Here is a 16,415-nt window from a genome sequence, read left to right as displayed (position 1 = left end):
TAATCACTTTAAATGAAAACTGATTATTTTAGAACCAAAATCTTCATTAATAAGACATGGCTACATAGGTGTGTAATTAAAAATGGGTTCTAATCCTATTAAAACCTTATTTTCTTACTGCCCTGTCCTGCCCCCTTTTTTTTTTTTTCTTTGAATTGGAGACACTTTTCTTTTTGCTAGTAAGTTAAGAATTTACTTCTGAGTAGAGGTAACTCTTATTCAAATATTAACGAAAAAAATGGTCATCAAAATTTTTTAACCAAGAAGAGTACCTTGATCCATAGATTATGTGATTTGAAATTATATTGAAGTTATGTAAATATCAACTAAACATAACCTTAAAGGAATAATCATACATATCTCTAAGAAATTTATCTTTTAATGTAGTAAAGGACACTTGATTTTCCTCCATTGTGTAACAATTCTAGTGATTATTGACACATCAATTGTAGTTGTCTTATGTACAAATCATGAAAGACCATTTTGGTTCTTAGTAGCATTCATAAAAGAAAATTAAATATTAGGAATCATTAATAAAAAAATGATGAGCAAAACAAAGCATTTTTGTACAGCTGTATGAATTAATGACATGTTCATATTTTGCATGTTGTATGAAGTTCTGGTAATTTCCAGTATCAAAAGAATATATTAGAACTAGCAAAAAGTATGAAGGATAAGAAGGGTCATTAAGTATGGATTTCAGATGAGGAGCAACTTAACAAAGTAGGATCATTCAGCTTGGGAAAGAGATGACATTTGAGATAGAGGTGAATAAAGGGGAGAATGTGACAGAAAACTTGTTCTTTGCTTTTCAAAAATGCAAGTACTAGAGGATGAAATTAAATAATCCTATAGCATGTGTATGACAAGATATTTTCACACAAATCATGAGGAAACTGTTGGACTCATCACTATACATTGTTAAGGTTCCAAAAATATGAGAATTCAGAAACTAACCAGAGAAATTGATAGAAGGAAATCTATCAGCTTGGTGAAACAAAGATGCTATTTCTGGATCAAGCAATTCCTGTATCAGAAGTAGTGGGAGGCTGGGACTCTATAATGAAGGAAATTCATTATGTATTATGTTCATATATGCTTATCCTGTTGTTACTCTTTTTGTAGTTATTTGGCATTTTGCCGCTGGGATAGGTTAGATAGACCTTTTAGCTGGCTTTATATTCTTGAACAGTAGTTCGAACAGTAACATGAGGCAAACACAATGGGAGCACTAGTGCAGTATTGAGATAACCTTGTTCTCTGTACGGGGACTTCCTGCTACAATAATTTGGTTTCATTTCTTTATGGGTTTCACCTTTAGAAAGGTGGATGTATATTTTTCAAGTACTGAAATATTTTGTGTAACAAACTAAATTTATAATACTACAAAACCAAAATAGGGAAGAAACACATACAGTATTAGAATAAATCAAAATTTTCATGCTTATCTAGGCTGTAGGTGCATAATTGCACCTAACCCGAATTATGTTGCCCTTGCCTCTGGATCACGTAAAAAGGTGTAAAATGGAAGCAGTTGTACATAAAATGGTGTTCAGTTTGGGAAAGCAGAACAATTAAGAGATCCAACAAGCTTCTTACATAAGGAAAACTCTCTAACCACTGATAAATTGTTCCTTATGCTTATTTTTCTGCCTTTCAATTTCCTCCTTTAAAATTATCTTTTGCGCATTATTGACCTCTCTTATTTTGCTATATAATTCTGGCCTTTGTTCTTGACTGTTATCTTCTACTGGTTAAAGAAAAGATTTCACTGGATAAAAAACTGCGTAACAAATTAAAAGGGTAAAAAGGCAATTAGGATGCACTTCTGGCTTTGTAAAACAGCTGTCATTGTGGTCTCTGTGGTGTCTCCACTAACGGTTGAGGTTTTAGGTTTTATCCTTGCACAAAAAGAGTCTTAAATCATTAATGACAGTAATAGCTAAAACCCTGTGGGAGACCAGTCATAAACCAGAACAATTATCTTACACTATCATGAGAGTTATTTAGAGAAGGAAAGGGGACAAATATTGACAAATCTGATTTAAAAAATCTTAAGCTTGTAAATCTAAGTATCAGCAATTACGTTTATAACCAAGGGGAACTTCTTGTAAGGACTTTAAAAAAATAGAGAAGTTTTAAAAGAGCTTTTTAAAGAAAAATCACTGTCCTTTGCTAGTATCTTCATTTTTGAGGACAAGAAAAATGTAACAAACAGTATAACATCTCTTGATTTTCTAAAACAAAATTTAAAATAGAATGTGTAGATTCTCTTTACTTTAAAATTTAGATGATGATGATTATTTAACAAACTTCAGGCTACAGGATTAAGAAGCCACAGGAGTTATATCGCCATTGATATAGAATCTTGCTGTTAATTTTCCCAACCCTGACACCTTATAATTCATGTGTATGTGTAACGTGGTGGTGGTATTCTGCATTTTATCACATACTAAACAACATTATGCTGTTGCAAATTATTGTATTTCTGAGAAACTATTATTGATTTTTGTATTAATCAGACTTAGAAGCACATTGTTAGCTACAAATTAAAATTTATATGACAAAATACACTTATCAAGGGAACAGATTAAGCTTTGAGGTAAAACCATGCTTGTTTACATGTTTGACTATGTTTATTTGTAAAATATAGTCAAAGGCATTTCAGTCTTTAACAAGAATTAGGGAGGTTCTACAGGAAGTTTTTTCAAGCTCCATTAATAAGTTTAACTCAATTATAGATTATATCTTTCTTTGTTATTTTATGAAATCTACGTATCTTTTTAATACAGGAAATGCTGCTGGGACTTCCTCATTTGCTGTTGGCTCTCGTTTAGTTATGTCACATGTAGAGAATTAAATGGAACTATATCACATGTTCAACATTTGGTTTATAATCAATAAAGTGTCATTGTACAGAAATGAGCTAGGACTTTTCACTGTGCCTAAACACTGTTGGTGTTTTTTTTCTCCCATGTTAACTTCTGGGAAAAAAAGACTGTGTGGTTAGTTAATGTTTTTGACATCTAATTAAAAGTGGAAGATAGTTGAAAATGAGCATGTTGAAATTGAATGTAGAGCTTCACCAACTGGTGATGATCATCGCTATTGGAAAGTTTCAAAATATTGATACCAAAAATATTACTGGGTATCTCAAAATCATTAAAGTAAGTGAGCAGGAAGGCATTGAGAATTAAGAACACTTCTTTGTTCTTCCCATAAGATCCTGATTTTCAGCAACATGAAGTGGAGGGTAAGACCACTGTTGTGCACCTCTAACTTCAGTATTGTTTGAGATCATATGTCCCTGGTATTGTGGTTCTCCTGGGCTTTCACTCTGTCATGAATCATTAATGTGAACAAGATACTTTTGACACCTATAAGTTGGAAAACGACACTGTCATGACTAAGTTCATTGGAATTGTTCTGCTTTTAAATACTGCATAGCCATGATTTATAGTTTCCAGGCTTTTCAGAGTCTTAGAGTGTTTTGTCGCAAGAGGGAAGTGTTTCAGTTCAAAATATAAGCATTTAAGGACCCGAAAGAAAATCAGAATTTAAGAGAAAGGTAGACATGAAAATAGGACACTTTAAAAATGGATTATTTCATTTTGTCATAGCTAAGAGGTAGCTTAATCTTAATGAGAGAAGTGTTAGTAATTCCTTTCCTTACCAAACACCAGTATCAGTATAGTGGTATAGAAAAAAAAAGCAAACTGGGTAAATGACAAGTGGTATTTAGCAAAGTAAGTGAATTGCATATGTTGATTGTTTTATTGAAACCTGTTTGCAATATGAAAGCTACTTAGGTTAAATTTCTTTTTCTTTATGTTCAAATAATCATATCCTATAGAATAAAAAGTAGATTATTTATTGGTTAGCTTCTGAATATCTCAGGTAACCAAATTTGATTTAATATAATGGAACACGTAGTTAGGGAGATATGTTTCTCCATAGGTTCTGAGGAAGGACACAGGATATAATGCTGTCTGTCCCGTTAGAGTGTATTGGATAGAGACCTGCTTTGTAATGGCTGTCGAGTGAGAGGTTATACTGTATGAGTTTGCAGGCGATGCAGAGCACAAAGGTGAGGCCCTGGGTTGGGGAAAGTCAGCCTGCTCTGTCCAGTAGGAGCTTGCAGAAAATGTGCTAATGGGGAGGGCTATGCAAGAAGGCTCCTTAAATAGTGACGGAAAATCAGGTAGTGCCAGCAGAGTGCAGCCACTTTGCCTCTCCAATTACCTCGTGGGAAAGGAGACAGTAAGACAGCCTGCAGGCTATTCATTTCGTATTTACAGACCAAGGGTTGATACATGATGGCTGTTTAGAAGAAGATAGTGGGCTAGGTAGCTCTTTGTCCTGAAGCTATGTGTCTATTTTTATGATCTTAGCCAAAGTGTGTAGGTAAAACATACACTACAATTCTCATGGTTAACATCCTTTATCATATTTTTCTTCTATAATTACTTTCTGTGTCCTTGATGTGCCTGGGAACCATCCCACAGACTATTCTGAAATAAAATCCACCATTTTCCAAGACTAAAATTTTATTAACTGTATTGTTGCAATTTATTCTAGTCACAGAATGGCTCTGTGTGTTAACAAAAAAAAAAAAAAAGAAAGCAGCTTTGACAAGTACATTTGAATAATAACAAATGTTGTTATCTGTGAAAATAAAACCCAAATGTTTTGATTTACTGGAGACTTCTGCTGACTAAAATAATCTATTAGTATTTATAGGAAATACATTCTCTTACTTCTGTACGTGAACTTGGGGAAGCAGGAGTGTGCGTTGTAGGATTTTTCAGCTCTTTTCTTTAAAAACATATACTGCTGTCTGCACAAACATTTTGTGTGACACTGTTAGTTGTGCAGTACAAATTCAATTAAAAGTAATGTGTAATTATTGAAAGTTTAATGTTTCTTAGTCTTTCAATTCTTTTGGTGGTGTTCTCTGATAACTATATTAAACCTCTGCAAGGTTTGCTTTACAGAGATAATACATTATTCAAAATACTTTTAAAAAGAAGTACATATACCTTGTGACTCTTGAAAAAGTTTGAAATTTTTATGCCACCCTAAAGAAATTTGTAAATTGCTAAATTGTAAATGGCTGAAAAATAAGTAAGGGATGCTGGTGACTTACTAGATTTGCCTGTGTAAGTGCAGAAGAGGCTAGAAAAGGCTACAAAAGGAGTTGCGAAATACGTTTGGTTTGTGACTTTGGTAACTCTCAGTTTTTTGAATTGCTGTTGCTTCTCTTCTGTCTTGGAAACAAAACAAGACAGGTTAAAGCAAAAACAAACAAAAAAAAAGCACAACGCCAAAGCACCACCAAAGAACTTGTTTTAAAATATAACTGGTTATTGAAATCTGGAAATTAGAAGCTTATTAGACATGTCATGAGCTTATACTGTACTTGCCTCTGTATCTTGAGCTTAAAGGGAAGTTTGTGAGAGAAGAGAGCCAAAAATGAGCTATGAATTATTATGAACAAAATGAACTAGGAATATCTGTTTAGTAATACGTGTTTCATGTTTCTCAAGCTGTGTTCATTTATCAATATATAGTCCATAAAAATAAATTTTGAATTTTTGCTTTCACAGACATAGCAAACCTAAGCTACTTAGTTTTGCATATTAAAGTAAATGGTCATCAACTACTCCCTTTTTTGAGGTAAGGATGTCCCCTTATTTAACAGGCAGATCTTTGTTTGTTCAAGTCTAGATCAAAAGGAATATATAAAAGGAACTAAACCAAACAAAGTGAAACAAGTTAGTTCCAAGCTTGAGAATAGTTTTGATTTTACTTTGCTGAAAATAAACCTGCAAGTTCAGTTTTCAGTTTTTCAGTGTTTAGGTTCAACATCTTGAACTAAAAGCTCCTATTCTGCTCAGAAAGGTCTGTTGGATGTTGGTGTAATAAATGGGAAGAGAGTCTCCTGGTGACACAGGAACACTAGACTGGTTTTGTGTTTTGGATTAGATACTTGTATCTAAAATGCCTTTATCCGTCTTAATTTCTGACAGGAGTGACTGGGTTGCTCTTCCAGCTCTTATAAGCGGGTAAAATTTGTCCTGTGTCACACTTTAAAACTCTCCTCTTGCATTCCTTCTGAGGTAGGACTTTTTCTGTCAAGGAGTTACAGTCTTGTGCTAATGAAGCTTTTAGATATGATGGCCGGCATTTGAACTATATCAGACTAATTTCTGTCCTACTCCAAGATCAAGAGTTCTTTACAGTGAAGTAAGAAACATCTAGAGAACTTTGTGCCAAAAAGCCCACTCTATATTTTTTGTGGTTTCTTTTTTCCCTCTGCTTAGGATACGTAGGAAAGGTCTGGCTTTGTCAAGTATGTGTTTAAAAAGCAGGGGGGAGGTGTTAAAATTTTCTCTTTGCAAACTATTAAACTGTTAACTCTAATGCAGACTTGTGGTGTATCTGAGTGTAACTGACACTTGTAAGTATACTTGACTGCAGTTGATCTACTGTTTTCGATGCTTTGGTTTACTGCATAGTTACATTAACACTGGTATGTGGAATATGGTATAACAGTGTACCCATAATTCTAATTCTGACATGTTCCTAAGATACCTCTACAAGATTTTTCTTTTGATTTGACTTTTAGATCTGTGCCCCATTTAGAAAAGCAGTCCTGTGAATTTTTTTTCCATTGAAACATCTTTGGTATTTTATTTTCTGAATTTCTACTTGATATTTCTATTATAAGAGGAGCAAGTTAGTAAAACTCAACTAATCTGACCTGGATAATTACATGTTATATATGTTACAGCAGTTCTAATATACTGCAGTACTACAGCATTTCTACTGTAACAAATACAGTTCAAACCATGCCTTAATGCTGTGCTCTTTTTAAACTAAATAAGACTGACATTTCTATCCATCAGGGTTTTGTTTTTTGCCATGAGGTTTCAGCCAAAGAATTTCAACACTTCATCATGATAAAAAAAAAATCACACTAATCAGGACTCAGTACAGGGGACAGGTTTTCTGAGCAGCACAACAAAATTATTTTTATTCCCTTTCTTACATCAAAGCACTTTATAATTTTGATACTAAAAATTGACAGACTCTGAAACAATATCTCAATACATGTGTAACAGTTTAAATACACAGAAACTGTTCCTTTATAGGGTGTTTCTTTGGGACAGCTTGCTGAAGTGACTTAATATTACCATTGTCATTACTTAAGTATTACCATTATCATGAGATAAATATTGACAACTACTATGTTGCAGGGCTTACCACATGAGCAAACATTTCTTCTGGGACTTGGAGAGTACTGGAATCATAGGACTGGACTGGATGGGTCCTGACAGACATATACCTCGTGTCTGTAACTACCTCTGTCTACACTGTCTGTGACTTTACCTTTGGAAAACCCTCCAAAGATGAAAGTTCACACCCCCTTTAAGCAATGTATTAGAGCTGCATTGTACCAGCTTTGCCATGTGAAACTGCAGGATGATTGTTTAGATAACAATACATTTTTTAAAATAAAGCAGCAATAGTGCCTAATAAACCTATGTGTAATTTTTTTACAACAGAGGTGGTTTCAGTTTGACAGTTGCTAGCTTTGTCATTTAATTGTAGAAAATCTTACTGCTGGTGCCAGCGACTTAGAACTGTCCTTCCTGAAATTAAAAGAAAGTAGACAGTTCTTGTAATCATTTTTACTGGCTCTACCTGGTTTATGTCCCAAGGAAGCTGATGTCCTGAGGCAGGTAACAATGACAACAGGAGGACATTGGTAAGTACAAAGTCAATCTTCATTGCTTATAGAGCCTTTGTTCTTTCACAACATATATTATCTTCCAAGCGTTTCAAATAATTTTTTATTGTTTCTCTTCATGCTTGGCAAAAATATCTGAAGTCTAAAAAAAGAAGAAAAACTGTAGGTATTATCAAAACTACTGACTTACAGAAAATGACTGTAGGATGGGGAAGGGCATGATGAAATGCTTTCCCTATATAATACTGGTGTAACATGCAGGCTTGTTTGAAATAGGGAATAAACATGTTTTATAGTTTATTCAGAAAATTTTGGGTTTTGCTGTTCTGAGACAAACATTGAAGTGTGATGTTTTCGGAAGAACTCAGCAGGCTATGCTCAAGGTTAGTTTGGCTTATACACTTAAGCAAAGTTTGCTGTATCAGATTATGGTTTGTCACTGTGTAATTTACGGTTTTCCACTTCAGCACTTTGTGAAGTTCACTTATACAAGATTCATTAGAGTTCACTGAATTGAGCAGTGCTGCTCAGTGGGCAAAACCATGTGAAGTAAATTTGAGGACAGAAGCCAAAAGTTTTAGACCATGGTGGGTTGATAGCAGCCAGCAAATAAGCACCCGCTACCCTAGCTACTCCCACATGCACACCCCCCAGTGCAATGGGGGAAGGAATCAAAAGAGCAAAAGCAAGAAAAACCTCATGGCTTGAGGTAAAGGAAATTTAATAAGTGTACGTGTCACCTCCCACAAGCAAACTGATGCCCAGCCAGTCTTTGTACAACCCCTGGTTTGTAAAGACTACCCCAGTGTTCTTGCTGAGCATGATGGCATGGAATATCCCTTTGGTCAGTTGGAGTCAGCTGTCCTGGCTGTTCCCCTCCCAACCTGTTCCCACCCCCAGCGTGCTCGCAGGGAGGGCAGAGGGAGAAATGGGCAGCCCTGGCACTGTGTGAGCACTGTTCAGCAGTAGCTAAAACATTGGTGTATTATCAGCACTGTTTTAGTCACAGACATAAAACACAGCACCATATGGGCTGCCATGAAGAAAATTAACTCCATCTCAGCCAGAGGCAGTACACAAACCTACAGGACTGCCCTCCTCTCCCAAAAGAAAATGTAAGAAATTAAAGGTAAATCTTTCACTGAAAATTTTTAAGCTTGCCTAATAACAAGCTCATGCTTGAAAATACCAGAAGCGAAGCTGAACATGTTACTTCATTTGTATTTTCTCAGCAGGTATAAAAGACATTTAAATTATTTTCTTTTCTCAGAATACTTTAAAATTGTCAATAAACTTCTTGGGTAGCATTCCCCCAGTGGCACTCTGCTGTGTCCATACTATACATTTTTCAGGATAAAAATGTTTTTGAGGCTAAAATGAATGAAGGCTCCCTTAAAAGCCATATGGTAATGTGGAGAATTATATGCTGTTTTAGTGATTCACGTGAGAATCAGTCTTTTTAATGCTGTCATTTGCTTATAAACCATACTGTAAGTACACTGGGTATGATTAATCTGACATAACTTTAGATGTGCATATCTGAACTAGTTGTCCTTTTATAGACAGTGAAAAGTACTACATTCCCAAGGAAAGATTTATTTCATTCTAATGTTGCCTCTAAAACCAGTGAGGCTAATCACTTCCCAGAAGCACCTTTTACTTTCCATTGTTGGTAAAGAGAATTTTGAAAATTACCCGGATACACGTACCTGTAATTCAGATCTCTAAATAACTTCACTCAACAATTAAACATTTAAAAATAAAATAATCAAAAAAAGAGATTAATCTCTACAAGTTATAGAAAATATCTGCTTTAAGTTTTTGTTACCTGTGTTTTTCTCCATTTGTGTTAACAAGTGCATATGATCAACACACATACTTGTCACTGAAAAGTGTAATTTATTTCATTTAGAATTCTAAACACTTTTACCTAAATAAATCTTCATTCATGCAGGTGAAGGAGAATCTTCCTAAACACCTGAATTAATTGTTTAGAAAGTTAATGGTTTAGTTATATAGTTAATCACCAGAAGACAGTTACTTGGGTTTTTTTTCTGCCTAGGCCCACACAGCTTTTGTCAGACTACTGTGTTTTAATGCTTGAATTGGAGTCCTATCTTTATAATAGAAGCAGTAGCTCTGATTGGATGGATTTTGTCTGACTGGTGATTATGAAGTCAATTCAAAGCTGTTTTGTAGAAAAGATGTTTCAGTTTGAACAAGAATTATTCACAAATGTTATGTGATGACTTCAAGGGTAAAAAGTTTGCTCATTTGATTTTTAAAACAACTAATTAATTTGGGTTTTTAAGATTCTCACTCCTATCCCAGCTGGTTATTTCCACCTATTCCCCTATGGAAATTTGTGCCAAAAGCCAAGTCAGCCTCTTTGCAATTCCTAGAAAGATACATGAACATCAGAGAGTGAAAGAGAATTAATAGTTTTGTTTCCAAAGTGGTTTCCTCCTATATTTACAAGGCAAGATTGTTTATTCTAATCATATATGTATATATTTTAATCTGAATTGGTTCTCACAAACTAGTCCAACCCAGTTGAGAATGGTTGTCATGTTGATTGTGATATGCCATCGTTTATTCTTGGCTTTAGAAAAGGTAGAGCAATTGTGACAGTTAATTAGGAGACGGAAAAAAGGAGTGCCTTGGTGCAGATCAAACCTGGATGTTGTTAGGGTTGAAGTAATTATACCATTGCGATAATTCAGTTTTTCAGTGGCACTTCTGCCTGCTATTCTGGAATTTATATTCTTGATTTTTGTTTTAAAAAATGCAGATAGGAATCAAACTTGAAGGAACCTAGAAAGAAGTGTTTATTTGATGGCAATGAACAGCAAATTTAGGTATTTAAAATGTTTGAAGAATTTGGTTTATATAGTTCTAATATACTTTCTTTGATCAAGACAAACACATAAAATACAAGTCTGTTAATGTAGATAGGGAAAAAAGGGGTTACAATAAGGACCTTTGATTTTGTTGTAGACATTTAACAAAATAATTGCAAAGAAAAATGTTTTATTTGATCTTCCTGTAGTTCAGATTTTCACATTTTATCGTTGTTACCGTGTATATGTATTACTGTGTAATTCTTTCTTTAGCAGGGAGCATTCATGTTTTTCATTTAATCAAAAAAATACCAAATGCCTCTAAAATATCTTTTTGCATCTCATGCACTTCTTAAGATCCTTATGCTTGGGAGTTGTTTGGGGTTTTTTAATCACAGTTGAAATTGTGTTGAAAAATCTTCATGTCTTCATGTATTTTTTTATAAAATCCTCCTAGAATAAGTTCTGACCTCAGCTTTCTTTGACTTTTTTTGCCATTGAGTAGCATTATAATCCTGATGTTCCATTTGACTGCCATCTTTCTTCTGTGTTCATTTGATCAATTTTCAAGTGGAGAAGCCATGTGTTATTGGAGAAAAGAAGCTGGAGGGGAAACTTCATTGCTCTCTGAAGCTTCTTGAGAAGGGGAAGTGAAGAGGGAGGTGCTGGTCTCTTCTACCCGATATCCAGGAACAGGATGTGTGGGAATCGTTAAGAGCTGCACCAGGAGAGGTTTAGATTTGACATCAGGAAGCATTTCTTTACTGAGACAGTGGTCAAACACTGGAACAGGCTTCCTAGAGAGATGACCATGGCTGTTAGTGTTTGAGAAGCATTTGGACAATGGCCTCAATAACACGGTTTAATTTTTGGTCAGCCCTGAAGTGGTCAGGCAGTTGAACTAGATATTCAGTGTAGGTCCCTTCCAGCTGTAACTATACTATTCTATTCTCTCTTCATTTCAATCCATTCCTCAGAACTTGTTTTGAAGCAGTAGCTTCAAATAATAGAAGCAGTAGTTTTGAAGAATCTGATCCTGAAAAATTCAGATTTTCACAAGTAAACAATTAGATGTTCAGCCGCACATATTTCACTCTATTTTGAGAACTGATCTGAATATACTATCAGACATATGTAGACAACTCTATTTCACATCTATTCTAGAAGAAAAGGTTGTAAAAGACCAGCCTAAGTTCTGCATAGATGTGGCAATTTAGGAAGAAACACTTTTATTGTATAGCATAATGAATGGCATAATCTTACTAAGCAATGTCCACAGTATTCAGAAAAATGGAGATTCTGAGTAGTGCATCTACTTTAGAGGATTGTGGTGTAGGTTAAGATAGGTTCTTGGTGTAGGTTAAGATAGGCTCTTGGAGCAATTTGCAAGGAGTGTCAGCCTGTCATTGTAAACAACCTCAGTATAGGGAAGACAGCCTAATTTGCTTAGAACTGCCGGTTCGTTATATCTTCAGGAGGAGTTATGTTTGTTGGCCATATTCATCTGGCTTGGAACCATGATCTGAACATTAGTTTGCTGCTTCACTTCTTACAGATGTGCTGTGAAAGATGCAGAATAGTTTAAAAGTGATACATGATCTTGACAAAGTACAAGCAATAATTCAGGATACTTAATCACAGTGAAAGCATTGTCTTCACTGAATATTAAATGTTCACTAGAAGAATGCAAAGACTGAGTATTTGACATAAGAAAAAAGAGTGTATTTCAGATCTATGATATGGAAAAAGCACTGATTTGTGGTATGGTATGCTGGCTCCTGTAAGGATTTCTATCTTAGTGTTATTATTGGACTCTAGCTGAAATTTGTCTTACTACAGAGACCTTCCATATGTTATATTAAAAAATAATTTACTTTATGACAGTATGGTTTAACTTTTTTGTGTGTGGTATTGCATCCAGAACTTTACCCAAGTTATGAAGTTGTAAATTCGTGATGAGTTTTTACATTTGCCTATTGACAGTTTGTAATGTGGTGTAGTTGTTTAAAGTAGTACCCACGGGGACTCCAATATCTCTTTTCTGGCTGATAATAGCAGATTTGACAGCCTGTCATTTTTTTATATATGAGTAAAACTATAATAAAGTGGTATTACTTTGCATATACTAACATTGAACTCATATGTTGTTGCCCAGCCACTTAATATCAAAGAAATCTTTTCCGCCTTCAGTATTTGGTGGTTTTTAAATGCATTTAATGATTTTGGCACTACAGCAAACTTTGTCCTTTCATTAGTATCCACACATGTTACCAGCTCATTATCACTGTGGTTCTCCACTGATAACCTCCCTCTGTTGTGAATGGCTATTCCTCTTTACCTACTGTCACTTGCTTGGGAAATGCAGGTGCAGAAATGTTTTTTTCTGTAGTGAATGTTCTACTTCTTAGCTGAATTATATTTTACTTTTCTGTTTTAAAGCAGAGGAGGTTGCTTTAACCATGATCATTTATTTCTGTGTACTCACTTCATTTTTGTTTAGATTTTCCTTGTCATCTTAGGCTTCTTTTTATCATGACTGTTAATATTTTTAGGATTTAAGATTTTTAGGACTGTTAATTTTTAGGATGACTACTTTAAAAAAGTAACCCTTCCCCACCTTCTTAAATTTTTACCATCAATGTTAATTAGATCATTATTTTGTTTCTTTTATTGAAGAAGTTGATTTTTATGATCATTGTTACTGGCTGAAATATGCTTAAATTGCAGTTAAGGGCAAATCAGTTTTCTTTTAATAATAAGCAGTCACTCTGATGGACTATAAATCTCTTGCTGTCAAATGGACAAGTAAAATAGTTGTAGTACCTACTGGATAGTCTATAGCCCAGTAGAAGATTCTCCATACTTGGGATATTTTTTGAAGCAGATTCGCTGAGAAGTTTTATATAGAGACAGCTTGTTTTTAATAGTACTGAAATGTCCCATCACTTCAGACTGATACAGTGAGCTCTATTTCAGTCTTTTGAGTATTACATATTAGTATATTCATTTACATTAGCAAGAAAATACAGTTTGGATTATTTTAGTCTGTTTTAACCATCTATGTTAATTTACATTAGCAAGAATTTTATAATGAATAGGGTACAAGGAAAGGTATTCAGTCTGTATTGAACCTCTGTATTCTAACTAAAATATTACTAGTTTTTTCCTTGCTTTTAGGTCCAGCTATTACCAAAAACAAATGGTGGGATTCATCTCACTAAAATTAGTATATGAAAGTTGTATATTGAAATATTATCTTTGAATTGTTGAAGTTGGAATGGATCTCTGGAGATTCTCTGATCCAACCCTCCTGCACAAGCGGGGCCAACTGGAACCAGTTGTCCAGGTCTGTGTCCAGATGGCTTCTGAATATATCCAAGGATGGAGACTCCACAGATACGATTTCTCGTCCTAGATTTCCTACATGGAAAGAAATGGGACAAAGTAGATACTTCCAGAAGGTCCTTCCTTTCATCTCAGGAAAAGGATATAACAGAGTTTAACTGAATGTCTTCTACAGGTGCCTGGCTTACCTCTGTGTGTTTTTATGATAATCTCAGTGAGGCTTGTCCAGGTGGAGAGATATCTGAAAAAACAGCCCAGATGGCTGGTGAAGTGTGCACCAGTTACTGCTGTTTTCAGAAACAGAAACTCCACCTAGGTTTCTTGAAAAGTGTGTTTTCCCTCTGTAAAACTATTTCATGAATCTAAAGAATGACCATAGAAATACTGTGCTTCTAATTTTGACAATTTTATTGCCTGTCCTGGGTACACATTATGTGTTTACCAAATATGCAAATATATGATATGCAGTCACAAGTTCTAAACCAAAATACTAATCATATTTATGATAATAGTTTTATTTGAAGGTAATTAAATGTCTAAGGAGAACTGAGGTAGTCATTTTATATATTTAGTATATTAGAAGCTTTTATGTTAGAAAATTATAAATTGGTTATTAGCAATTAATTGATAGAGAAAAAGTAATTTGTAAGTGGATGAAAAGTATGAATTAGGGCAGAAGCCAAAGCAAGTCCTTGCTTAGTTGCATTAATTTTGTCTGAAGACTGGGTGGGAAAGAAGACTTTGAATATTTGGATAGGTTTAACCATCCAAAAAAAATTTGCATAGTTTTTCAGCTTCTTGTTAGCAGTTTAATCTGAAGGCAATACCAACTGCTTTTAAATAGGCAATGAAATAGCTTTCTATTAAAAGTGACTCTTGAAATTATACACTTATAATAGATTTTTTAAAAATATCTTCAATTTAAAACATATTCTTGCAATTGTAATTATATAACTTCCTGAGACAAGTAGAAAATAATGCCTTAAAATTATTTTAGAATTGATTTATTCTGTTTGTTTGCTTTTCTGAATTAGGTAATAGATTTGCAGTTACTGAAATTTAACAGTGGTGCTTTCAAAATTCTTCAAGGTTGCTAGGGTAAAGTAGGATGCATGAGTCAGGCTTTGTTTCCTTCAGAATGGAAAATTGAAAGGGGATTGGATTTTTTGAACCGAGTTTCACATTCAGTGCAGCAAGGTGTTTTGAGTTAATCTTTTTTAAGTTACGCAAGTGACTGATTGAAATTGGTGAATTCCATTCCTTAAGATATACTTGATCTTGACTATATCTTCTGCAAATTTTTGCTAATTCCCTCCTCGCCCCGCCTCTCCTAAAATGTGCCTGGTATTTGTGCCGTTTCATTGGAGCTCAGCGCCTTGGATAGCATTTTGCAAGTATCTGGGTAGATAGAAGTCAGGCTGGACTTTGATCAGTACTGCTGTTAAATCATTTTCATCTGAGTGCTTGTTCCTCTCCCAGTGCTGTCTCTCCCTTGCACCAGCAGTAGGCTTCCTTGGCCACATGATGAACTGATCTGTGATATAATTAAGCAAGTTTTCCATGTTTGCGTTGGTCCACAGCAGGTCACTGATTCTGTTTCTGAGCATGACTGCATGACTATTTTGTGGTACAATGGAAAGGGCAGTAAGGCCTTGCAAACATGTAACTAAGGGCAAATGTTGGCTTATACGGAAGAAAACATAGCTAAGTTATTATCGGTGTCTTTTTATCTCTGAATAGGCAAATTTCTCTTCAGAGAACTGTGGGAAAGCCTCAGCTGCTTTTGAGCTTTCCAGGTTCCTCAGCTTCTGCACTACATCTCTCTGGGCCAGGCTGCCATTTCAATTACTTTATAGGAAAGAATATTTAAAATAACTTTTGATTCTATTTTATGAAAGTGTTGTATTCAGCACTATCATAAAATTGAAGGTAGTATTTTATGATATTAGTGTATATATTTTGTACAAGATATGTTTTGCATAGCATTATTATTAATTTGCTGTCTTACAGATCATGGCTGTGAGTTTATCAAAATTACCTCTGTCGTCATGCAAAAAATAGTTAGTGTTGGTCACAATAAAGATATGAAAGACAGTAAACTGTGTATTTCACATTGTAATGCTGCTCTTGTTTTCTTTTGTAGCTGGTTGGTGGCGAATTTGATCTAGAGATGAACTTTATAATCCAGGATGCAGAGAGCATTACGTGCATGTCAGAGCTTTTGGAGCACTGTGATGTAACGTGCCAAGCAGAAATCTGGAGTATGTTCACAGCAATTCTACGTAAAAGTGTCCGTAATTTACAGACTAGCACGGAAGTTGGTTTAATTGAGCAGGTACTGCTGAAGATGAGTACTGTGGACGACATGATTGCAGGTATAAATTGCCAACTGATAAAATAATTATTACATTCTTGAACTGTCAGAATTTTGAGATTATGAAAGGGTTTGAGATGTCTTGTTTTTTACTTAAAGTGTT

The 16,415-nt window shown here is 34.7% G+C and overlaps 1 protein-coding gene across 8 annotated transcripts in view; it reads left to right on the top strand.

The window, feature by feature from the left end:
• NBEA (neurobeachin) overlaps positions 1–16,415 on the top strand; it is a 511,054-nt gene that overhangs the window by 73,877 nt on the left and 420,762 nt on the right. For all 8 annotated transcript variants that reach the window (XM_074914245.1, XM_074914292.1, XM_074914279.1 and 5 more), the window contains exon 2: positions 16,082–16,313. In XM_074914245.1, coding sequence (XP_074770346.1) covers positions 16,082–16,313 — 232 coding nt within the window. The remainder of the gene's footprint in view (positions 1–16,081; positions 16,314–16,415) is intronic.

Source organism: Athene noctua, chromosome 1 (genome assembly GCF_965140245.1).
Source record: "Athene noctua chromosome 1, bAthNoc1.hap1.1, whole genome shotgun sequence".
In the NCBI taxonomy this organism is placed as follows: domain Eukaryota; kingdom Metazoa; phylum Chordata; class Aves; order Strigiformes; family Strigidae; genus Athene; species Athene noctua.
This window is presented reverse-complemented; position numbering and strand designations above follow the sequence as displayed.